At 36.7% G+C, this 24244-nt stretch overlaps 1 protein-coding gene across 3 annotated transcripts in view; it reads left to right on the forward strand.

Moving 5' to 3' along the window:
* The window catches only part of LAMA4 (laminin subunit alpha 4), a 193888-nt gene that overhangs the window by 133721 nt on the left and 35923 nt on the right, over positions 1-24244 (forward strand). For all 3 annotated transcript variants that reach the window (XM_036893544.2, XM_036893545.2, XM_036893547.2), the window contains 9 exons: positions 3700-3841; positions 4445-4541; positions 8647-8763; positions 10345-10524; positions 19195-19334; positions 21475-21651; positions 22338-22483; positions 22975-23137; positions 23963-24096. In XM_036893544.2, the coding sequence (XP_036749439.2) occupies positions 3700-3841; positions 4445-4541; positions 8647-8763; positions 10345-10524; positions 19195-19334; positions 21475-21651; positions 22338-22483; positions 22975-23137; positions 23963-24096 (1296 nt within the window). The remainder of the gene's footprint in view (positions 1-3699; positions 3842-4444; positions 4542-8646; positions 8764-10344; positions 10525-19194; positions 19335-21474; positions 21652-22337; positions 22484-22974; positions 23138-23962; positions 24097-24244) is intronic.

Consider the following 24244-nt stretch of genomic DNA (forward strand, 5'->3'; position numbering starts at 1 on the left):
GTTGTGGGGATAGTTCTGTTCCACAGTTATTAATAGGATGGCCTAAGGCATGTAAGTCAGGTTCCTCTACAAGTTCTAAATCTACCATCACCTCTTTATTCCCTAAACAGCATTAGCTTTCCATATAAAGTATCTTAGGTAAAGTTGGTTGGAAGTTAGCAATAGAACTGACTTCTAGTAAACACTCTGGGTACTCCACAGTGCCCAGCAGGAACTGTTTGATTTCAACACCTGTTAAGAGAAAATCAATTGACAGTTTTCCTTACAGCACCTAGAAGAGTCATGCTCCAATTGGACATTCAATTAATGTTAATTGAAATGTACTGAAAGATTGAAATTGAGTTCATGACCCTGAAATAATAAGTAAATAATGAGATAATTATAGAGAAATACTACAAATCTGTCAGTTAGAAACAAGGATCAGTAAAGGTCACAGATAAAATAAGAACTAGTACCATCTTCTCTTCAAAGCTTAAATCACCTTTTGCTTCCTGAAACCTTTCAAATGTCCATCAAGACCTCCTGAGAACTGAGAGAGAAAGGGAGAGAGAAAAAAAAACACAGACAGGGAGACAGAGAAATAGATGGCATGTGAAATCCAGGTATGAATGCTGGTGTTACATCCAACTCAGTGTCATACTCCCAGGAAATGTGCTTTTGATCAAGCCAGTAAAATAGAACTTGGATACAGTACTGCTTCTGGTAATACACTGCACTGGTAGAGTGTCATTTTCGAGATTCAGCCTATGGCTCTCTTCATCATATCTGTTGACTGGAATCTCAACATACACCTTGTCTAAATGCCTCCCTGCAACAAATGGTGTTCTAGAATGATTCTAAAGAAGCTACCCCATGCTTTGCATGAAACATAATCAGAAATAATCAGAAGTTCCTTTTACATTTAGGATATTTCCAACTAAACATATTCAGAGAAAAACCCAAAATGATATACGTCTTCCCTCTGAAATGTGAATTTTCTTCAACACCTATCTGGTGTATCCAGTGATTCACTTGTACCTCAAACAGAGATAAACATAATTCATTGAGAAGCTTCCATTTCAAGAGCACTTTTTTATTTTATATATTGATGTAGTACCTGTTTTGTGCCCAGTAATGAAAATAGAGTAATAAAAGCTTTGTTTCAAGCTTTTTGGTAATATCTTTTTACAATCTAGCCAGCAAATTTTTTACATATTAATAAATATTCATAACATTTTCATCCCTTTCATCCCTTTCTCTTAAAACTTTCTTAGGTTTTACTCTCTGGGCCATTTCTAAGAAGAAGGGGTTGTGGGGAGAAACAAGTAGCAAATATTAGGACTACAGTTACCTCTGCAGAACAGGGCTGCGTTATGCCTTTGACAGGTCTTAGGTACTTTTGCCTCAGTGGGCCCCTTCCACCATAAAAAAATTTAAAATTATATGTCATAATTGCATTTATATATAGACTAATATAATCATTATTATTCTCGTTTTTCTTCTGATTTAAAAAAATTAAACATCTCTGTGAGCTTCTATTATGCCCAATAGGTAAGTCAGCCCTGGTGCAGAGGTGCCAGAATGATGGCAAACTTGGGCAAAAGGGAAGGAAGCAGCTAAGGAAATACAGAGGAAGTAGTTGTTCTGAGCCTAGGACTGCAGACAGATGTTACCGGATGGTGGATTGTGGAATTTCACTGTTTTTGTATTCTTAAAGGAAAGAATTAGTCAAGAGACCAAAAGAGAGTTAAAGCCTCAGAGGTTTTCTTAGTAGAGCAAAAGGAAAGTTTGCTTCAGAGACAGGAGGGGGCTGACCCCAAGGATGGGTAGCTGCTGACTGGTGTTACATTGTGTCTTTCACGGAGGTTTATTTGGTTTCCTCCCTCCCCTTTTTCCATTTTCACTATCTTTTGAATCTGTCTTGTTTCTTACCCTTCAGTCTCTTTGGGAGAGTTTGTGTTGGTCATTTCTCTTATGAGTGTCTAAGTGATACCCACAGTGGGGCCAAAATGGCAGTGTAAGTGGTATTGTAATGCCCTCAGGGTCATTAGGGCAAGGTCTTCCTTAGGTGCATATGCTCTAAAATCAGGAAGGTCCCAGTGACCCAAACTCTTGCTTGTCAGTTTGTTCTGAAACACAAAAAGAATCGGTCTAAGGGAAACTGGTTGGTGTCCAGATGGGGACTGGGTGGTCTGCTGCCCTTCTTTCTCCCCTCCTGCTCGTGTCTATCTAACTGCTTACTCTAAGACAGGGACTGAACTGGATGGAGGAAACTGAGAAACAACTAACTGAACTCAGTTGGTCAGGGAGGTTTGAACAGATGAGCCAGTGGGATCTGAAATGTCATACACTGGATCAGACAGTCTTCTGGAAATTACTAATGAATAAAGTGATACTAATCATCAATGTTTAGAACTGAGGAAAAAATATGGAACTGTTGGATTTAAAACTGATAAAAACTGAGACAAAAGATTCAGGGTTAACTGTAGAAGTGGGGAGTGGAGTTTGTACTATGGAGGCTAAGTTAATAATATGAATTATTTGTGTGGATACACATATAGTTTGAAATTGCAATTCAGGAAATAGTTTAGGCATAATAATAAACCTTGATACTTACTGATGCCAAGGCACAGTACCAAGCACTTCACATATTTTACCCTTGCTGTACATCACATCAATCCTCTGAGGCATATACCATGATAGGCCCCTGTGTGAGAGCACCCAGTGTATAATGGGTACTCAGTAAGTGTTAAATGACCCTTAGGAAGCCAGCAAGGGGCAAAGGCAGAGAACATGGTGTGTAGAGCAAGGGTGGGAATGGGTGTGAGTGGGCCTTTTTATGTAACAGAGGCACATGATCCTCAGAATGAGAACAAAGCATAACAACGTGCCCTGAGCATGTTATGCACCTCTCCTGGAGCCCTGTTTCCTTATATGAAAAGGAATAACAATGTCTATGCTGCGGGTGTGGTAAGAATTAAAGACTAATATATGGAGTAGGGCTGGCCTAGTATCTCCACATAGATACTCAGTACATGTACACTCCTCCTTTTTCAAATTTTATTATCTCCTGTATTGAGGTACAGACAATAAAATGCACAAATCTTAGTGTACAGTTCAATGAATTTTGACATATGTATATACTCATGTAACCTTCAGCCAAATCAAGATGTCACACATTCTCACTAATTTTTCCTCCTTTTCAGGAAAATATGATCTGTTATATAAAGTGAACCAAAGAGGAAAATAGGGTTGAAAAAATAGTGACACCAGCTAATTCCTAACACCATGCTGAGGTTAAACCCTCTCTCTGAGAGCCTTGGTTTCTTTTATGGAAAAGGCATAGCCATGCTGATTTGGTAAGCAGTTAGGGGGATGATCATTGGCTCATTCCTGACCTGCACCACATAGAACCTTGCCTGAAGAGGCCCAGAGTGCTGTTTTGAAATCACCATTCCCTTTCCCTGTGGCCACTGCCAGGCAGGCAGCTTCCATGGAGCCAAAATGGGATGAAATCTTGGGGGCACCAAAGGCAGAGGAATACAAAGAAGATGTGCCCTTAGGAAAGGCAGTTCAGAAAATCTTTGCCAAACCAGGTCACCTTGAATGACAGGAAAGAAGTCACTGGGGTCCCAGAAGTATTCAACTCAAGCCCTAAAAATGGGCCTATTTCCCAAGGATGTAAAGAGGAGAAATAATGACAAGTTTGTTCATTAACAGGAATTTGCACAGTTCAGATATGAATGGATTGGTACAGAAGGCTTTGGATGCTTCAAATGTCTATGAAAATATTATCAGTTACGTTAATGAAGCCAATGAAACAGCAGAAGTGGCTTTGAACATCACTGACCGAATTTATGATGTGAGTATTATGCTATATTAAAGTTCATTTATATGTTGCCTTTTCCCAGTTTTGATTTTTCTGTTTCTAATGTCATGTCTTGAGCTTCCAATGTAATGCAAATGGCAGAAAGGAAAGAAGAATTAAGAAAAGCTCATTTATTTATGCACAAAGGTTTGAATAGTGCAAGGTCTTCAAGATGTGCCATATTCCAGTCACAAATGCCAGTTTTTTTACAGCATTTTGAAGCTACCAGTCACTGAATAAAACATGTTTAAAAACTAGTTCCTGCTGATAGAGAAGATGCTTTATGCATACATTCAGATTTTCTTCAACTCAAAAATTATTTATTGAGAGGCTTCTGCACAATAAGCACTTTAGTGAGGTCTTGGTAGGCACTGTTCCAGGTTTACTGGATTATCCTTGAAAAACATTTACCTTGAAAATGACAAGAACATTATTTTTTCATGTTCACACTTGACCCAGATTTTGGGCTATGAAGATGAAACTATATGAATTTTGCTCTCTGTTTAGCACATAAACTGTGTCATTTAAATCCTATATCCATGATAAGTTGCTTTCTTCTGCTGTCATTCTTTTTCTCTCCACTCAATTCCTTTGTAGGCTGTGAGTGGGATTGATACTCAAGTCATTTACCATAAAGATGAAAGTGAGAACCTCTTTAATCAAGCCAGAGAACTGCAAGCAAGGGCAGATTCTAGTAAGTATTTTCACTTTCCTATCCTCCTCCTGATTTATAGCTGCTACCCTCTTTCATACAGTATTTCTGTACATAGACAGAGATTCCAAAATTCTAGGATTAAAGAACAAATGATATTTGAACCAAATAATATATGAATAGTTCCTACTCAGAGTCAAAGTATAAAGAAATCAAAGACTGGATATTTTTAAATAAATTATGGTTTTAAAAACCTTCCATATAGTAAAACATTTGTTGAATATTCTTGGTATTCAAGTAGGCTAGTTAAGAGGAACTTACTATAAACACCAATTTTTAAGGAGATAATGCCATAAAATATGTTTAACACTACAACTACATTGCACATTAATCTGTCCTGGAAAGTTTAGAAAACGCTTTAAAATTTTCCTGTGAAGCAATGGTTGGCCCTGTGAGAATCAGGAGAGGGTACCACAAAGCACTGGCTTGTAGTTTGCAGTCTACAAGTCTGCTGTATTGAGGATGAGCCCCATGACTGTATGAGAGGAAACTCCCCAACACTAGTGTTTGCATCTGCTGAAGCAAGCACATCCAAGGGTGGGAGAGGGAGAAAAAATAAAAGAGAAATCATTTTACTCAATTTTGAATCTTATGAGTCTCTCTTAAAGACAATCGAATTGACTAAGAATTTCACTAAATATTACTCGTCTCTGATGTAATGAACTCATTTCTAAAGATAACTGAGAATTAACCGAAGTTGAAAGTCCATTATCTAGCTAATTTCTAACTACCACTTAAAAACAAAGCCAAGTTTGAAACTAAAAACTTCATGTAATTTTATCAAAAACATTAATCTCAAGTCTGTGCATTTTCCTTTTTGTTAGAGACAATCAATATAGAAAATAAGTGCATTTGTTTTTCAAATGCAGAATAGTTAATTACAACAAAACAGCTATTATTTTATGTTTTTCTGGATAAACAAATACAATAAAAAAACTAAGACTCTCTACTCTAATTAATTTATTATATAAGTCTAATTATATATAAGTGCAGTCTTGAAAATACTCCTTAGAAAAAAATTCGAATATTAAAAGTAAAGAATCAGAATATTAATAGTAAAATATTTCTGAATAAATGTTGCCATGTCTATGGGTTGCTTTTGTTTCTTGTGATGTGCAGACCAGAATATGCAGGTCTTCATGATGAAATGACATAAATATTTTATTCTCCTTGAAAATTTGCAATGTATTTTCTCAATCCTGTCATTATTAAGTTATCGAATCTCATGAAACAATTTTTCTATTCTGTTAATGATACCTCTTCAAAGTTCCCTATTTCATGGCAGATAAATCTCTCCATGTTGGTCACTTTGAATATTTTGCAGATCTGGTCACCCATTCATTATCTTGATTGGTTAAATCCCTTCGTATATTTATTTGGACAAGGGACACAAGTGGGGAGTTAGGACTGTGTGAATCAAAACTTTAGACAAGACTTTAGATCAGAACTTTTGCATCGCTGTAGACAATACACATATTTGTGATATAAATTCATATTTTCAAATCAAACCATATTCATCTACTGAGTTACATTATAACTTCAGATTACTGTTAACTCATTTCCAAGTAACTTTTAATGATCAGTAATCTTTATTTCCCAGATTTCCTTTTCTTCATTATCAATATCAAGACAGCAATCCATAATGAACTCAGGAAGCTGCTATTTAAAGGTGTCTTCTGAATTCATTTGTAAAATGAAAACTTTTTATGTAAGACAGAAAGTTCCAAATAGGACAGACTTTTTATAAAACATCCAGCCCAAAAGAGATTTTCTTTCTCCTATTTTTATCAAGAGCACCAAATATAGAGTATATTTCTCAGTATATCAGTCTGCTTTTTTGAGTCACATGACCCAATAAGAAGAGCTAAAAAGATTGTTTTTATTACAATATTCAAAAATTGAAACTAAAAGAGGAAGAGAAAGTACAACACAGCTAACAGTATATCTAAGCCTCTCCTTGAATTCTGGGAAGTTCTCCATACTACCTGGAGCAAGGAAGAAAGTGGTTACATTTGGCCACATTATGCTTGGTGACAGAATCTACTAACACTACGCACTGCACACTCATTATACACATGTATGGGGGAAAATGATAACTGAGCAATAAACCAAGCACACCAAGACTGTAATAGAAAAGAGAAAGTACACCATGAGAGAGTATATATTTACAAGCCCACTGGAGAGAAAAAGTGCATAATGGGAAGTGAAGAAGTTATTTTACTGTTTGTCACGAAACATAGATTTCCTTATGCTTTGGACATAAGAAAGCCCAAACCAAGAATTCTTGGGTAAGTAGATCCTTCAGTTCAGATATTATATCATGATTTGTTTGGATTTGCTCTGAGATAAGCCTACTTTAGGGCTATGCTATAAGCACACTTTCAAGAATAATTTTGTAAGTACATGGCTATCAAAACTGATACAAGAATAAATAGAAAGTCTGATAAAACTGTATGTACACATATATATATAATAGATTTAATCAGTAATTAAAACCTTACCACAAAGAAATCTCAAGGCTCAGATGGTTTCAAAAGTGAATTTTTCCAAGGATTTAAAGAAGAAACATCACTCATATAATTTCTCCCAGCAAATAGAAAAAGAGGAAATACTCTCTAATTTGTTCTATGAAGTCACCAGAATTTATATACCAAAACCTGATAAGGACATTATAATAAAATTATAAGCCAAATTCTCTCATAATTGGGAATGTGAAAATCCTAATTAAGGTACTAGCATCATAGAAATAGCAATACACGACCAAGGTAAGTTTATTCCAGGATTTCAAGGATACTTTTAAAACCTCATAGTAATTCACCATATTTACAAAATATAGGAGAAAATTCATATGATTATCCTACTACATATAGGAAGATCATTTGACAAAACCCAATAATTATTCATGTGTTTTATAAAAAACCTCATAGCAAAGTAAAAATAAAATGGAGCTTCATAATCTAATAAAGAATAATGAAATAATATTCAGCAAACATATTAATACTGAAATACTGAAAGCTTTCCAACTAAGATTGGGAATAAGACAAGGATGCCCTACATTACCAATTCAATGTTTACAAATTTGGTCTAATTCTATGTACAATTAGAAATTAACTTTTAAAAATAACACCATTTGCAATAACATAATATACTTAGGAATAAGTCTGATTCAAGATGCTAAGATCTCTACACATAAAACTAATATTCTACTGAAAGAAATTAAAGGTGGTCTAAATAAACAGAGATCAAAGTGAGAATTTAGACTAATGAATACAGTAAAACTGTCTTCAATAAGTGGAAGACTCAAATTTGTAAAAATGATGATTCTGCCAAATTTTACCTATAGATTCAATATAAAGTACCAGAATTGTATATACATATACAGGATAATTCTAGAATTTCTATGGAAATGGGGGGAGAAAAAAAAAAGCAAGAATAGCTAGCACAATCTTGAAGAATAAAAACAAAGCTGAGAGATTTAAGCTACCAGATACCACTGCATTACTCCTTTAGAAAGAGACGCAGCCTGCAGGCGGATGTGGGGCTCTGAACCGCAGTCATCATTGGGTGATCACAGAGGCCCCAGAAAACTGTGGGTGTGCTTGTGATGCTCTATTTTCTTGACCTGGACACTGGTTATTCAGTTTGTGAAAATTCACCAAGCTGCATGCCTCTTTTTGAGATGTATACTGTCAATTAAAATTTTATTAAAACCATTAAGAAAAAGAATTATTCTTCTATTACCAGTCATCACTGTAACTATAGATAGATCTTTTCAGCTGCTCATCAGTTGTACTGCTGGGTATTATTAACTATAGCAGTGCTGTGTTTTTCAATCCAAGAAATTAGCCATTATCTCCACACCATTTCTGAATCACTTTATGGCATCCTAAGTCACTCCCAAGCAATGTTACAAGTTTTCTGCAATCCTGTGCCTCTTATTTGAAATGCCACTTTCAGGAATTGGTCTTCTGTGTTCATATTATATTCAGAACACTGCAGATCAGAAAATCAGAATTTTCTTTGTTGAAATGGAGATTTTTTTTCTAGTATCTGAGCCCTACAGGTACATTTTTCGGCTTCTCCACAGGCAGTGATGAGGCACTGGCTGATACCAGCAGGCGTGTGAATGGAGCCCTAGAGAGGAGGAGCGCCCTGAAACACAGACTGAATGACGCCCTGAAGCGACTACAAGCCACAGAGAGAGGTAAGGGTCGCAGACAGAATTTAAGCCTTATGTGTCTGTTCACTGGTGTTAAGATAAACCTGTGAAGAAGAAATAGTAGATTCTTTGTAGATAATGGTTTCTGAGGACAAAAGAAATTGTATTCATCACACACACACACACACACACAAATCCTAGAAAATAATTATAAAACCCATAATCCTACCACTTAGGAGTGTCCATTAAATTTGAAAGTACTTTCCTCCAATCCTGAGTGTGTGTCTGTGTGTGTTTTCATGGGAGCATGTTCTTATACTACTTGGTAACCTACTTTCTTTTGAACATCTTTTTTAACAAGCATGCTCTACTATGGTTTTGGGTTCCTCTGGCCCCAACTGTAAACAGCTGCCCTCTGTTCTATGTCCCATAATTTTTATAGTGCAAGCAGAGAGACCAATGAGCCAGACAGAGAAACAAGAGCACTCGTCTTTCCTAATCTAGGACTCCAGTGCTATGTCAGAAAGATGTGATTGGAAGCAGAGGTATCTGCCCCAGCATTGCTCACTGCTGGATATGAGTGCTTTATGACAAGGAGCAAATCCAGATACTATAGTCCTACAGGGCCACAAAGCCATAGCCAGGAGGGTGTCATTCAAGGAGAATCCTTGTCATCAGCATCATCAGAGCTATCACATTCAAGGCACTGGGCTGTGTTTTACATACATTATCTCATGTGGGAAAGAATACCCATTGCCTTTAGACTGATAGGAATCCTGAGGCTTGTCAGTAGGGAGCTTGCTCCAAAAAGAAGCTGACCCAGCATTCAAAGCTACATCTATCAGAGTTCAGAGCATGTGAGGCTGAGTTAAAAGTTTCTCCACTTTGAAAAAATTGAAGTTAAAATCTTAATTGAACCAATTTTTAAATGTAAAAACATTTAAACCCTATAAAAATCACAGAACTAATACATGACCATTATAGAAAAATTAGAAAATACACAAAAGAAAAAAGAAAGAACAAGAGAAGGAAAATCTTTTTCAGTCTTGTTACTTAGGGGAAAAAAGCATTTTTGCTGTAAATTTATATTATTTTTATCTTAAATGCATAACTTTTTAATAAAAATAGAATTTCACTATATATACTTTTGAAACTTCCATTTCTTATTTAAAAAAATATATTTCCTTATCAATTTGCTTCTGAACTAAAGCATCATTTTTCTGGCAAAAGGTGATCCACATAGAAGAAGGTCATATTTACAATGAATTTCAGACAGTTTATGAGTTAAAATCTCATATGTATTTTCTGTGGCTTTCTCACCAATTCTCTAACCTGAAGAAATACTAATTACACATTTTTTAAATTTACCTCTAATTTGAAAATGATTTATGTGAGCTACATAATTTTAATGAGTCATTTGGAGTCTTTGAAATTCACATATTACTACTACTTACAATATTCTTGTGCACCTAATTTATACCATAATTAACATATATAAAGATCTTAGTTTGGCTTAAAACCCCAAAATTTGAGCTCCATTTAATTTTAGTGATTGAATGGATGTTAGTGTTCTCCACAAATGTCCTGCCTCTCTGCAAAGTAAATATCCTTGTCCTCTGTGTGAAGGTGACGCTCAGCAGCACCTGGGTCAGTCCAAGCTCATAACAGAGGAAGCTAATAAGATGACAGTGGAATTCCAGAAGGCAACTGCCCTGATGGCTAACAATCTAACCAACTGGTTACAGAATCTTCAAAATTTTGATTCTTCTGCTTACAACACTGCGGTGGACTCTGCCAGAGATGCAGGTAGTATCATTTAGAAACCTCACAATTTGCATCCAGTTGAGGAACTGGACATTAACCTCTACACATCTTTTGTTAAGAAGCAAGTTTGTTCATTTGGGTTTTAGATTGGATTATAGAAGTTAGCTTAGAAAGGGAGAAAAATTTTTGCTCAGTTCATCTATCAATATACCTGGGTGTATCTGTATAAACATATGAAGTATATGTATTTCACATAAATAAACTAGACAGATTAGTTAAGAGTAATAATTTTTTTCTGTGTGAGATAAAGGAGCCCTTGTTTTTTATCAGTGTAAGATTGATATTCAGAGGTAGAAAGTCAATCATGTGTTAGAGTAACTAATATTAAGAAAATATTGGTATGCTTTTAGAGAAAAGAATTACTAAAGAGCATTGCTTTTTCCTTACCCCCAGGTAAAGCAGGTAATCACAGACAAGGAGTGAATATGGCCAAATATACCTGAAGAACAGCTGTTGGCCAACTTGAATAAAAATTTAGAGCAATGAAAATGAAATCTTTTGGTATCTACTGAATTTATGTAGTTATACATAGATGTTAAAATCACATATTACTTGAGAAATTTCCTTTTTTTTAGTTTCATATATATATTTTTTATTAAGGCATCAGTGATACACACTCTCATTAAGGTTTCACAAGAAAAACAACGTGGTCACTGCATTCACCCCCAGTACTGAGTCCCCCACACACACTTCATTGCACTCACTGTCCGTCAGTATAGTAAGATGCCACAGAGTCCCCATTTGTCTTCTCTGAGACACACCATCCTCCCCGTGACCCCACACACACCACATGCACCAATCATGATAACCTGCAATCCCTCTCTCCCTCCCACCCAGCTCTACCCCCTACTCCCTCTGCCCCTCTTCCCTCTCCCACCTGAAAACCACGAGTCCCTTCCCAGAGTCTCCAAGTCTGCTACCATTTTTTTCCTCTCAACTTTGCCTCATTATTATACTCTACAAACGACGGAAATCATTTGGTATTTGTCTTTCTCTGCCTGACTTATTTCACTGAGCATAATACCCTCCAGCTCCATCCATGTTGCTGCAAATGGTAGGATTTGTTTCTTTCATAATGCTGAATAATATTCCATTGTATATATGTACCACATCTTCTTTATCCCTTCATCTACTGATGGACACTTAGGTTGCTTCCATAGCTTGGCTCTTGCAAACAGTGCTGAGATAAACATAGGGGTGCATATGTCTTTTTGAATCTGAGAAGTTGTTTTCTTTGGGTAAATTCCTAGGAGTGGAATTCCTGGGTCAAATGATATTTCTATTTTTCATTTTTTGAGGAACCTTCATACTACTTTTCACAATAGTAGAACTCCTTTACATTCCTACCAGCAGTGTAGGAGGGCTCCCCTTTCTCTTCATCCTTGCCAGCATTTGTTGTTCCTGGTCTTTTCAGTGTTGGCCATCCTACCTGGTGTGAGGTGATATCTCATTGTTGTTTTAATTTGCATTTCCCTGATAATTAGTGATGTGGAGCATTTTTTCATGTGCCTGTTGTCCATCTTAGTTTCTTCTTTGGAGAAGTGTCTGTTCATATCCTCTGCCCATTTTCTAATAGGGTTAATTGCTTTTTGGGTGCTGAGGCACGTGAGTTCTTTATATATTTTGGATGTGAACCCCTTGTCAGGTATGTCATTTACAAATATATTCTCCCATACTGTAGGATGCCTTTTTGTTCAGCTGATGGTATGCTTTGCTATACAGAATCTTTTTAGCATGAAGTAGTCCCATTTATGCATTTTTGATTTTGTTTCTCTTGCCCAAGGAGATACATTCAGAAAAAAGTTCCTCATGTTTATATTCAAGTGAGTTTTGCCTGTGTTTTCTTCTAAGAGTCATGGTTTCATGACTTATATTCAGATCTTTGATCCATTTTTAGTTTACTTTTGTGTATGGGGTTAGACAATAATCCAGTTTCATTCTCTTGCACATAGCTGTCCAGTTTGGCCAACACCAGTTGTTGAAGAGGATGTCATTTCCCCATTATATATGTATATATCCATGGCTCCTTTATCATATATTAATTGGCCGTATATGCTTGGGTTTATATCTGGGCTCTTTCATCTGTTCCATTAGTCTATGGGCCTGTTCTTGTGCCACTACCAAATTGTCTTGATTATTGTAGCTTTGTAGTAGAGTTTGAAGTCAGGGAGCAAAGTCCCCCACCCCCACTTTATTCTTCCTTCTCAGGATTGCTTTGGCTATTCTGGGTCTTTTGTGGTTCCATATGAATTTTAGAGCTATTTGCTCTAGTTCATTGAAGAATGCTATTGGTATTTTGATAGGGATTGCATTGAATCTGTAGATCACTTTAGGTAGGATGGCCATTTTGACAATATTAATTCTTCTTATACATGAGCATGGAATGTGTTTCCATTTATTGGTATCTTCTTTAATTTCTCTCCTAAGTGTCTTGTAGTTTTCAGAGTATAGATCTTTCACTTCTTTGGCTAGGTTTATTCCTAAGTATTTTATTCTTTTTGATGCAGTTGTGAATGGAATTATTTTCCTGATTTCTCTTTCTGCTAGTTCATCATTAGTGTAGAGGAATGCAACAGATTTCTGCATATTAATTTTGTATCCTGCAATGTTGCTGAATTCAGATATTAGATCTAATTGTTTTGGAGTGGATTCTTTAGGGTTTTTTATGTACAATATCATGTCATCAGCAGACAGTGACAGTTTGAATGACTCCTTACCAATCTGGATGCCTTTTATTTCTTTGTGTTGTCTGATTGCTTTGGCTAGGATCTCCAGAACTATGTGAATAATAGTAGGGAGAGTGGGCATCCTTGTCTTGTGCCCAATCTTACAGGAAAAGCTTTCAGCATCTTGCTGTTAAAAATATTGTTGGCTCTGCATTTGTCATATATGGCCTTTGTAATGCTGAGGTACTTGCCCTCTATACCCATTTTGTTGAGAGTTTTTATCATGGATGGATGTTAAATTTTTTTGAATGCTTTTTCAGCATCTATGGAGATGATCATGTGTTTTTTGTCCTTTTTGTTGATGTGATGGATGATGTTTATGGATTTTTAAATGTTGTACCATCCTTGAATCCCTGGAATACATCCAACTTGATCATGATGGATGATCTTTTTGATGTATTTTTGAATTCGGTTTGCTAATATTTTGTTGAGTATTTTTTTTTGAGAAGACATCTCTCATAGTTATTGATCAAATTGTTGTTAACAACAATAAAATTCTGTATAGGGGACTCAATGCACAATCATTAATCAACCCCAAGCCTAATTCTCAACAGTCTCCAATCTTCTGAAGCATAACAAACAAGTTCTTACATGGTGAACAAGTTCTTACATAGTGGATAAGTTCTTACATGGTGAACAGTGCAAGGGCAGTCATCACAGAAACTTTCGGTTTTGATCACGCATCCTGAACTATAAACAATCATGTCAGATGTGATTATTCATTTGATTTTTATATTTGATTTATATGTGAATCCCACATTTCTCCCTTATTTTTTTTAAATAAAATGCTGAAGTGGTAGGTAGATGCAAGATAAAGGTAGAAAACATAATTTAGTGCTGTAAGAGGGTAAATGTAGATGATCAGGTCTGTGCCTATAAACTAAGTATTAATCCAAACTAGACAAGGGCAACAAAACATCCACGGATACAGAAGGCTTAGAATCTCACCCCCCACCCTGTTTTGGAGAAATCTTTTGTTGAGTATTTTTGCATCTATGTTCCTGAGGGATATTGGTCTGTAATTTCTTTTATTTTGTGGTGTCTTTGCCTGGTTTTGGTATTAGAGTGATGTTGACCTCATAGAATGAATTTGGGAGTATTCCCCTCATCTACTTTTTGGAAAACTTTAAGGAGGATGGGTATTAGGTCTTCACTAAATGTGTGATAAAATTCAGTGGTGAAACCATCTGGTCAAGGGGTTTTGTTCTTCAAAATTTTTTGATTACCAATTCAAGTTTCCTTTCTGGTAATTGGTCTTTTCAGATTTTCTGTTTCTTCCTGGGTCAGCCTTGGAAGGTTACATTTTTCTAGAAACTTGTCCATTTCTTGTAGGTTATCCAGTTGGTTAGCATGTAATTTGTCATAGTAGTCTCTCATAATTCTTTGAATTTCTGTGGTGTCTGTAGTGATTTTTCCTTTCTTGTTTCTGATTCTGTATATGTGTGTAGACTCTCTTTTTTTCCTGATAAGTCTGGCTAGGGGTTTATCTATTTTGTTTATTTTCTCGAAGAAGCAGCTCCTGTTTCCATTGATTCTTTCTATTGTTTTATTCTTCTCAATTTTATTTATTTCTGCTCTAATTGTTATTATGTCCCTCCTTCTACAGACTTTAGGCCTCATTTGTTCTTCTTTTTCTAGTTTCATTAATTATGAGTTTAGACTGTTCATATGGAATTGTTCTTCTTTCCTAAGGTAGGCCTGTATTGCAATATACATTCCTCTTAGCACAGCCTTGGCTGCATCCCACAGATTTTGCAGTGTTGAATTATTGTTGTCATTTGTCTCCATATATTGCTTGACCTATGTTTTTCTTTGGTCATTGACCCATTGATTATTTAGGAGCATGTTATTAAGCCTGAATGTGTTTGTAGGCTTTTTCATTTTCTTTGTGTGATTTATTTCTTGTCTTTGGGTTTGAAGTGAGTCTCTGATAGGCAGCATATAAACAGGTCTTGTGTTTTTATCCATTCAGTGACTCTATGTCTTTTGATTGGTGCATTCAGACCATTTACATTTAGGGTGATTATCGATAGGTATGTACTTATTGCCATTGCAGGCTTTAGATTCGTGGTTACCAAAGGCTCAAGAGTAATTCCCTTGCTATCTAACAGTCTAATTTAACTCACTTAGTATGCTATTACAAACACAACCTAAAGGTTCTTTTTCTTTTCTCCTTTTTCTTCCTTCTCCATTCTTTATATATTAGGTATCATATTCTGCACTCTTTGTCTATCACTTGATTGACTTTGGGGGTAGTTCATTTGATTTTTATATCTGCTTAGTAATCAATTGTTCTACTTTCTTTACTGTGGCTTTATTTCCCCTCTTGACAGCTATTTTGCCTTAGGAACATTTCCATCTATAGCAGTCCTTCCAAAATAGACTGTAGAGATGGTTTTGGGGAGGTAAATTCTCTCAGCTTTTGCTTATCTAGAAATTGTTTAATTCTTCCTTCAAATTTAAATGATAATCTTACAGAGTAAAGTATTCTTTGTTAAAGGCACTTCTGTTTCATTGCGTTAAATATATCATGCCACACCATTCTGGCCTGTAAGGTTTCTGTTGAGAAGTCTGATGATAGCCTGATGGGTTTTCCTTTGTATGTGTTCTTTTTTCTCTCTCTAGCTGCTTTTAAAAGTCTGTCTTTATCCTTGATCTTTGCCATTTTAATTATTTTATGTTTTGGTGTTGTCTTCCTTGGATCCTTTGTGTTGGGAGATCTGTGCACCTCCATGCTCTGAGAGACTATCTCCTTCCCCAGATTGGGGAAGTTTTCAGCAATTACCTCCTCAAAGACACTTTCTATCCCTTTTTCTCTCTCTTCTTCTGGTACCCTTATGATGTGAATATTATTTCATTTGGATTGGTCACACAGTTCTCTCAATATTCTTTCACTCTTAGAGATCTTTTTTTCTCTCTGTGCCTCAGCTTCTTTGTATTTCTCTTCTCTAATTTCTATTTCATGTATTGTCTCCTCAACCATATCTAATCTACTTTTAAAACCTTCCATTATGTGTTGTGTTTCTGGTACTGTGTTCGGTAATGATTGGATCTCTGACCAGAGTTCATTCCTGAGTTCTTCAATATTTTCTGTACCTCCATGAGCATGTTTATGATTTTTATTTTGTAATCTCTTTCAGGAGGATTCATGAAATTGGTTTCATTTGACTCTTTGTCAGGTGTATTTTTTATTTTGCTTTGAACTAGGTTCCTTTGATGTTTCATATTTGTATGTGGCACCCTCTAGACCCAAAAAACTCTAGTCTCTGGAGCTGCTCATCCCCTAGAGTGATGTCGGGGGTTTCAGGGGAGTGGTGCCAGTGCCTGGAGGGAGAAAAGAGCTGTTTCCTGCTTCCCAGCTGCAGTGCCTGTCTCCACTGTCAGAACCTGTGTGCCAAACACACAGGTGTAAGCCTCTGTGCTTTGCATTTGTAGCTGCTGTAGACACAGCCTCCCTCTGGCTGGCCTGATGCCAGGGCGGGGACTGCTGGTTTTCAAGCCAGTTCCAGCAGGCCAGGAGGTAGGCACATCAGGCTGCATATCACAGTACAGGGCATTGGAGCTGAGTAGCTTGGGGAATGGAGCACCTGAAGCTTCTGAAAGTTCCCAACCTGCTGGGAAGAGCACACCCAGACAACCTTGTCCACTTATCCCTTCTCCCAAACAGCAAGCTCCGTGCAATCCCACCCCTTCAGCAGCCTCTTCCCTCTAGGAAGCCTCTCAGAATGCCCACCTTTCCTTTGTCCCAGAGCAGCCACATTTGGATCCTCCACAAATGGCTGGGATCTCAGTCTCTCCAAGTGTTTTGCCTGTCTTAGCTTTCCAACCCCACTAATCTCCAGAGCACCATGCTATGTAGGTTTTTGCTCCCAAAGCACACCTCCAGGGCTGGGTGTTCAGTAGTCTTCCACCCCCTCCCTGCTCCATTTCTCTTCCTCCCACTGATGAGCTGTGGTGTGGGAAGGGCTTGGGTCCCACCAGAAAAAAAGCTGTAGTACGTTACCCTGTTTTGTGAAGTTTGCTCTGTTTTCCAGGTGTGTGCAGTCTGGCCCAGCCTTCCTTCCTGTTGCTCTTTTAGGATTAGTTATATTAATTATATTTTTGTATAATATGTGGTTTTGGGAGGAGTTCTCTGTCTCACCTCTCATGCCTCCATCTTTAATTTCTCTCCCATTCTCATGTTTTTATTTGATCTCTTCATACTTGTTAATCAATGCCTTTGTCTTGACTAGAATTTTCAGTCTCCAACATGATTTTGCAGACCATATTACCTTAACTTCCATCTGAATTAAGAAACAATTCTATTAAAAGATAGATGATCTGTCTGTCACTAGAAATTTTATCCTAGCTTAAAAATATCCATTCCCATAACAGAAATATAGCTCTTTTATATTCATCTTTTAAATATATACTCTTGAGTTCTTTCATGTAACTGCTCACTTTATTGCTTTTAAAACTTTATCTTTCAAAGATTTGCCTATCAGACATACAACATTTACATATCTGAAAACATTGCCACTGGTATACCTACTAAATCTGTGTTAAATATTTTTCCTCCTTTTTCAGTCCTATTGGTGATCCCAATAAAGTCCAGCACTAACACTGATTGGGATTGTGCAGGCTACTGTGTTTTCCTCAAATAGCATTCTGTGTTCCATAATCAGTACCCAAAAGAGCATACCATAATATAAGAGACTTTTATAAAGACTCTAAAAATGGTGGTTCCCTTTCTCTGCATGAATTGAAGACAGGGTAACCCTGTCTTATATACATTTCCATAATCAAAATTTAACATAATGATTTCAATATACTTTATTACCTCTAATTTTTAAAGACTATTAAACTTTATAATGGCTACTGTGATTAGTGATCTGAACAACAAATACTTACCTCTGTATTAGCAATATAATAAACTGTTAGTTGCTATTATTTTACTTAATTCTATTCCTTGTGCTGAAGAAGCACCTTGTTTCCTAAGTACAGAAAATAGATTATTTCCTGCATCTTCACTGACATACTCTCCTGAATCCAAGTTGTTTGGCTCCAGTAGAGGCTTGCTGTTGTTCAGCTGCTAACTCTCTATGACAGTGACCCTGCCCTTCTCTTGAATATTCAAAAGATATTTATTTTCTTGCCCAGTGGGTCTGAACCATTAGTGTGCATCTGCATCATCTGGGCCACACTCGCAGTTTCTGATTCAGTAAGTGTGGGATGTAGCCAAATGAATTTGCATTTCTAACAAGTTCCTTGTGAAGCTAATGCTGCTTGTCTGGGGACCACACATAAGGATCACTGCTCCAGACCATGAAACTTTGCAGAAAGTTATGCCATTCTCTGTATTTTGGGTTTCTCTCATCAAGCCATATCCTTACAATTTGTTCTCTTTTCTATGTGTTATATTATGCAACCAAAAAATAAAAACCTGGAAAAAATAGGTATGATCTGTTCATACTGTTGCCCCCGTCTGGGCCCAAAAACCATCACTTTGGCACAAATGCCACTTTTCTGGGTGCTACCTTATTTCAGCCATATAGCTCTACTGGGACTATTGCAGCAGCAATGTGATGCATAAATGGGAATCCTGGAAAACAACTTTTCTACCTGCTTTTGTCCAGCATTCCTTTTGACCAGTTAGTTATAAAGAAATGCAGGATATATGCTATCTGGTGAAATGGACATCTGTGTATTTGTCTTTAATCCTGCCCTTTAGAAATGTGCATTATAAGTCAGATAGCTCTGCATTCAATTTATAGAATGATATGTATTATAAATGCCACAAAAAAATGAAAGTATTATGCTCTGGGCTTAACAATTAATTTGCAGGATTACAAATAGTTTCCTAAAGTTCTAACAAAAGTAACCATGTGTCTGTTGTCTCTTCATCTGATTCCTTAAATATATTTAATATGATTTTTATTATCTGCAGTGAGAAATCTGACAGAGGTTGTCCCTCAACTCCTGGACCAGCTTCGTACAGTAGAACAGAAGCGGCCTGCAAGCAATGTTTCTGCCAGCATTCAGAGGATCCGAGAGCTCATTGCTCAGACCAGAAGTGTTGCCAGCAAGGTAACCAATGAAAGGAGTCATCATCAACCCCTTGGTGTTAATGATGACACAAAGCTGAGCTCTGACTCCGTGGGCTTCCAGAGCCTGGAATTCACTAGTTCTCAGTGCCATCTGTTCATTAGAATCATATGAGCAGCTTTGAAAATTAACCCAATACCAACTTCAAAACTAACCTGGTCCCAACTTCAAATTAACGTATCAGGCTGTCTAGAGAAAGGGCTAGGCACCTGTAGTTTTAAATCACAATGATCCTAATGTGTAGCTACAATTAAGAACCACTGAGTTAACCTAGTAAACAAAGCTCAATGAGCAAAAGATATATCAAGGAAAGCCAACCCCCCCAAAAAAGATTCAATTTATTATCATTACTATTATTAGTCATTTTAACAGCTGTTGGAGTGCAATTACTATATGGAAGAATCTTCCCCAGATACCTTTTCAAAAAATTATCTGGTACAACGTAGGCATGAAGCTTTTACTGACACTTCCAAGGCCTAACTGAGGAATCACATGCAGCTGAACTAGGCAACTTGTTCTGAGTTGGCAGCACCATAACCAGGGCCAGTTAGTAGGAACATATCCCGACACGATGATTAACATTTTCAGGATGGCAAAACAGGATGCATTCTTGGCCCTCTTCTAAAGTTGTTTTGATACATTTCCAGACCAGCATCATTTTTTACAACCAAATTATGTGGTTTTATTTTCTCAATTGGGAATTAGCCCAAACAGACTATTGTCCGTAATTACTGGCAGAAATAAGAGTTGAAAATCAACTGTTTCATAATGAAGGAGAATATTATTGGTAAATAAATCCAGTTTTTAAATGATTCATGATAATTGGTCTCATACCACAAATTATCTTTTTTAAATACCTTAGAGAACATTTCAAAAAAGATTTATCATCAAGAAATAGCATTTCCGAAGCTAGGGTTCTGTTAGTGCTTTCTGGAAGTTTTATTTATATGGAGTATATTTGAGGGCTTTAATCCCCTAAAGCCATTTTCTAAAGAGAATCTTGGCAATGCCTCTGGAAGTTTATTCAGCTCCCCAGAGTGATATGCTTTCTGTGCAGATATACATCCTTCTTAGACTCTCAACTTTTACAAAGAGATGTTAATCCCATACACTCTTGACTGTTTGTTAAAATGTATTGCTCTTTCCACAACTGAGAGTGTAGGACAGCTGCATTCTAAGCACATGTAAATATAATCTTAGCTCACTGACCATCAGTATTAGCCAAATTAATTTATGTAAATATATGTAATTTTTCAGAAATATTTGCATGAATGGCATAGATATACACAGTCATTCCACTTCTGAAAACTCTGAAAATCACACAAATCAGACCAGTTTAGCATATCATACTGGGCCTCTGAAATATGCATTTACTGAATCGTGCTTTGTTGTGATGCCTCTCTGAGAATCATTTTAAGAAACATATTAATGAATTCATCATTACAATTATTATAGTGATAGAACCAGGCATTAAAAAGCACTTTATAACTATCAACTTATTTCATCCTCATGACAAATTTACTGTCCTCATTTTACAGATGAGGCAACTGCAGGTCAAGTGACCTAGTCATGGTTGCATAGTTAGTAAAGTAACCTAGCTAGGTTTCAAGGCTGTACCTAAGACTTCAGAGCTGGTTCCAGACCCCTCCCAACTGCCCAGATGTGGTCAAGGATGTGGCTCACAGCCTCATTCCATCTCCTCTTTTGAAGACCCTGGAGAGAAAATCCTAGCTATATTAGTACCTAAGATTAGTTATACTTTTCCTAATCAATTTGTTGTTAATTTTATAAGCCTTGTGAATTATATTACTGACCAGATAGGTATCTCTTCAACCTATTTAGTTCATTGCAACCAAGTATTTAGTTTATGGTGAAATTCATATTTATTCACATTCTTGAACCTACTTTGTCACCCTTTTTAGCTTTCTTTCACCCTACTTTAAACTATCATATTATAATCTGCCTTAAATCTTTCTCCAACAAGTGAGGACATAGGTAAGCAAAGGTATGGAGGGGAGCTCAAAAGATCCATAAGGAATGAGTGAAGCCCATTAAGAACCATGAGAAAGCACTGTGCCCATTTCTGCACAGTAGTTTTAATGGAATAATTTTGTAACTCCAGATCCAAGTCTCTATGATGTTTGATGGCCAGTCAGCAGTGGAAGTGCACCCCAAAACCAGTATGGATGACTTAAAGACTTTCACATCCCTGAGCCTGTACATGAAGCCCCCTCCTGTGAAGCAGCCAAAACTGGTTGGGACTGCAGATGGGTTTATCCTGTACCTCGGAAGCAAAAATGTAAGAGTATGAGGTTTTAAGAGAGGGAATAATAGTAAAAGGAAAGATAGGTGATTTTCTCTTGCCTTAAAACAAAGCCACTTGTGCAAACAAGCAAAATGTCCAGTTTGGTAAATCAAAGATATAGATCATTTTAATGCCTATTTAAGACTAGAGTAGTGCAATCAAGATAAGTAATTCCTTCTCTCTGTGAGATATTTCTGGGGTTGCTTCATATTATATCAACCTCACATTGCTAACTTTGAAGAGTCTGAATGCGGCATTGAAACTGAAGTGCTTCAGAATACAGAGGCCTGTTATGTTTGATACTGACCTTGTTTGAAAATGCATAGCAACCAGTATTGTCAGGCTGTATCGTACCCCTGGATTAACCAAACAATGTTAGCACACTCCTGGGAGACATCAAATGTCTACAAGCCTGCAGTTGCTTGTTCAGGGTGCATTTAGGCAGGCAGAGGGGAGTGGATAAAAGGGTGGGGAGGGCTGATGTGGACTGATGCAATCATAGGGAGGTTGGAAGGGAAGAGACACTGGTCAGTCTAACAGGAAGTTGGGTAATAATTCAGGCCAGAAGTGCCTTGTATACAGCCATGTATTTGGATTGCTGACTGCTCTTTAAACAAATCAAAACAAAAGATGACATTCATTCATAAGGACTTTATTTAAGTAACTTTTTGACATTTCAGGCCAAAAAAGAATACATGGGTCTTGCAATCAAAAATGATAACTTGGTGTACGTTTACAATTTGGGAACTAAGGATGTAGAGATTCCCCTAGACTCCAAGCCCGTCAGTTCCTGGCCTGCTCACTTCAGCATTGTGAAGATAGAAAGGTAAAGTCGATCCATGACACAGTGTTTATAGTCACATTTTGTAAGGAATCTATATTGAATGCACTCAGACACACATGTACTCATGGTCTCCTATTGATGTTGTAAATAGCATTTTCTTCTCTTTATTCTTTCTCCTCTTTCTTCCATTATTCCTGTATTCTTCAAAATATCTTATTAGAAAACAAAAGAGTAGAAAAAATAGTCATCATCTCTAAATAGCAATCTGATTATTAAATCTTTTTATTTGACTAATCCATAAGTTAATTCCAAATGAAATGTCATTTTTCCCCCTTCCCATTGATTATTGGGAATTAATCCCACTGATATTGATTATTCTATAAATATATATATATATAGATATATGAATGTGATAAAATCAAATCATCAGTTCTGTGATGTGGAACGTTTATATTTTGATATTTAAAAAAACAAAAAACTTTTTTCTACAAATTATCTGGCTAATAAAGAGTGAAAATTCTTTATCTAAACAGGGTAGGAAAACATGGGAAGGTATTTTTAACTGTCCCAAGTCTAAGTAGCACCGCAGAGGAAAAGTTTATTAAAAAGGGGGAATTTGCGGGCGATGACTCTTTGTTGGATCTGGACCCAGAAGACACTGTGTTTTATGTTGGTGGAGTGCCTTCAAACTTCAAGGTAAGCTATCTTGAAGCTATATTTTGTGTTATTACAAATCTGCAGATGTTTTTAAAAATCCATAAAATCTACAGTGGTTTGGTGATGGAGTGGAAAGCTTGATATTTTAAGAGCTTAGCTCAGTTGGTGGTAGAACTCTAACCCAGTATCTATAAATCTAGTATATAAGTCCATTCTCTGCTTTCAAGCCAAAGCTAACACTTGAATGTCAATTCATTTCATTCTGATACATGCATATATAATTGATATTCCTCCCTCCTACTGCAGGAGTATTCTTTGTCTTGTGGGTTTGCATCTAGTCTTCAGGTTCACAGATGACAGCTCAGTTATCTCGACTAACATTTGGCTTGAAATTAAATACCTGGGATAAGGGAGGAAGTTGAATCTCTGTTGGAGTATGAGCCCTCGTAAAGGGCAGACAAAGGAAATGCCCAAGAAGGTAGGGAGCTGATCAAGGATTTCAGTTCCAAGACTATTACATATGAATTAAAGGCATATTATTGAACCTCTCTGAGAATTACTTTCCCTCTCTTTATATGAGAAGAGGAATAAGTACATTACAGAGCCGGGGTAAGGATTGATTTTGGTCATGAATTCACCATCCAGCATGTACTGCAGATAAATATGGTCAATAAACACCACCCTCACTGCTAAGATATACACAACAGAAAAGTTGTTTACCTAAATGATTTGTCATAGAGTTGACACAAAGTTAGGTCTAGAAAGACATTCATATCAATAGGTAGTTCCCATTGACCTGCCATTTGTTTCATTGCGTATTATGTGTTGTCTGGGTGAAATGACTTTCTTTTATCTGTGGCACAGCTCCCTGCCAGCTTAAACTTGCCTGGCTTTGTTGGTTGCCTGGAATTGGCCACTTTGAATAATGATGTGATCAGCTTATACAACTTTAAGCACATCTACAACATGGATCCCTCTAAATCAGTGCCTTGTGCCAGGTAAGAAAGTATAAGGGTACTAAAGACTTTGATAGCCATACAAGAGCAGCAGGTGAGAAAACTGGGGGTCAGTATTCATTCAGGTTCTCAACATTTTCTTTGTGGAGACCAGTTTTGAAATTGTGTAATAGTCATGACTGCAACAACT

This window comes from Manis pentadactyla, chromosome 12 (genome assembly GCF_030020395.1).
Source record: "Manis pentadactyla isolate mManPen7 chromosome 12, mManPen7.hap1, whole genome shotgun sequence".
Lineage (NCBI taxonomy): Eukaryota > Metazoa > Chordata > Mammalia > Pholidota > Manidae > Manis > Manis pentadactyla.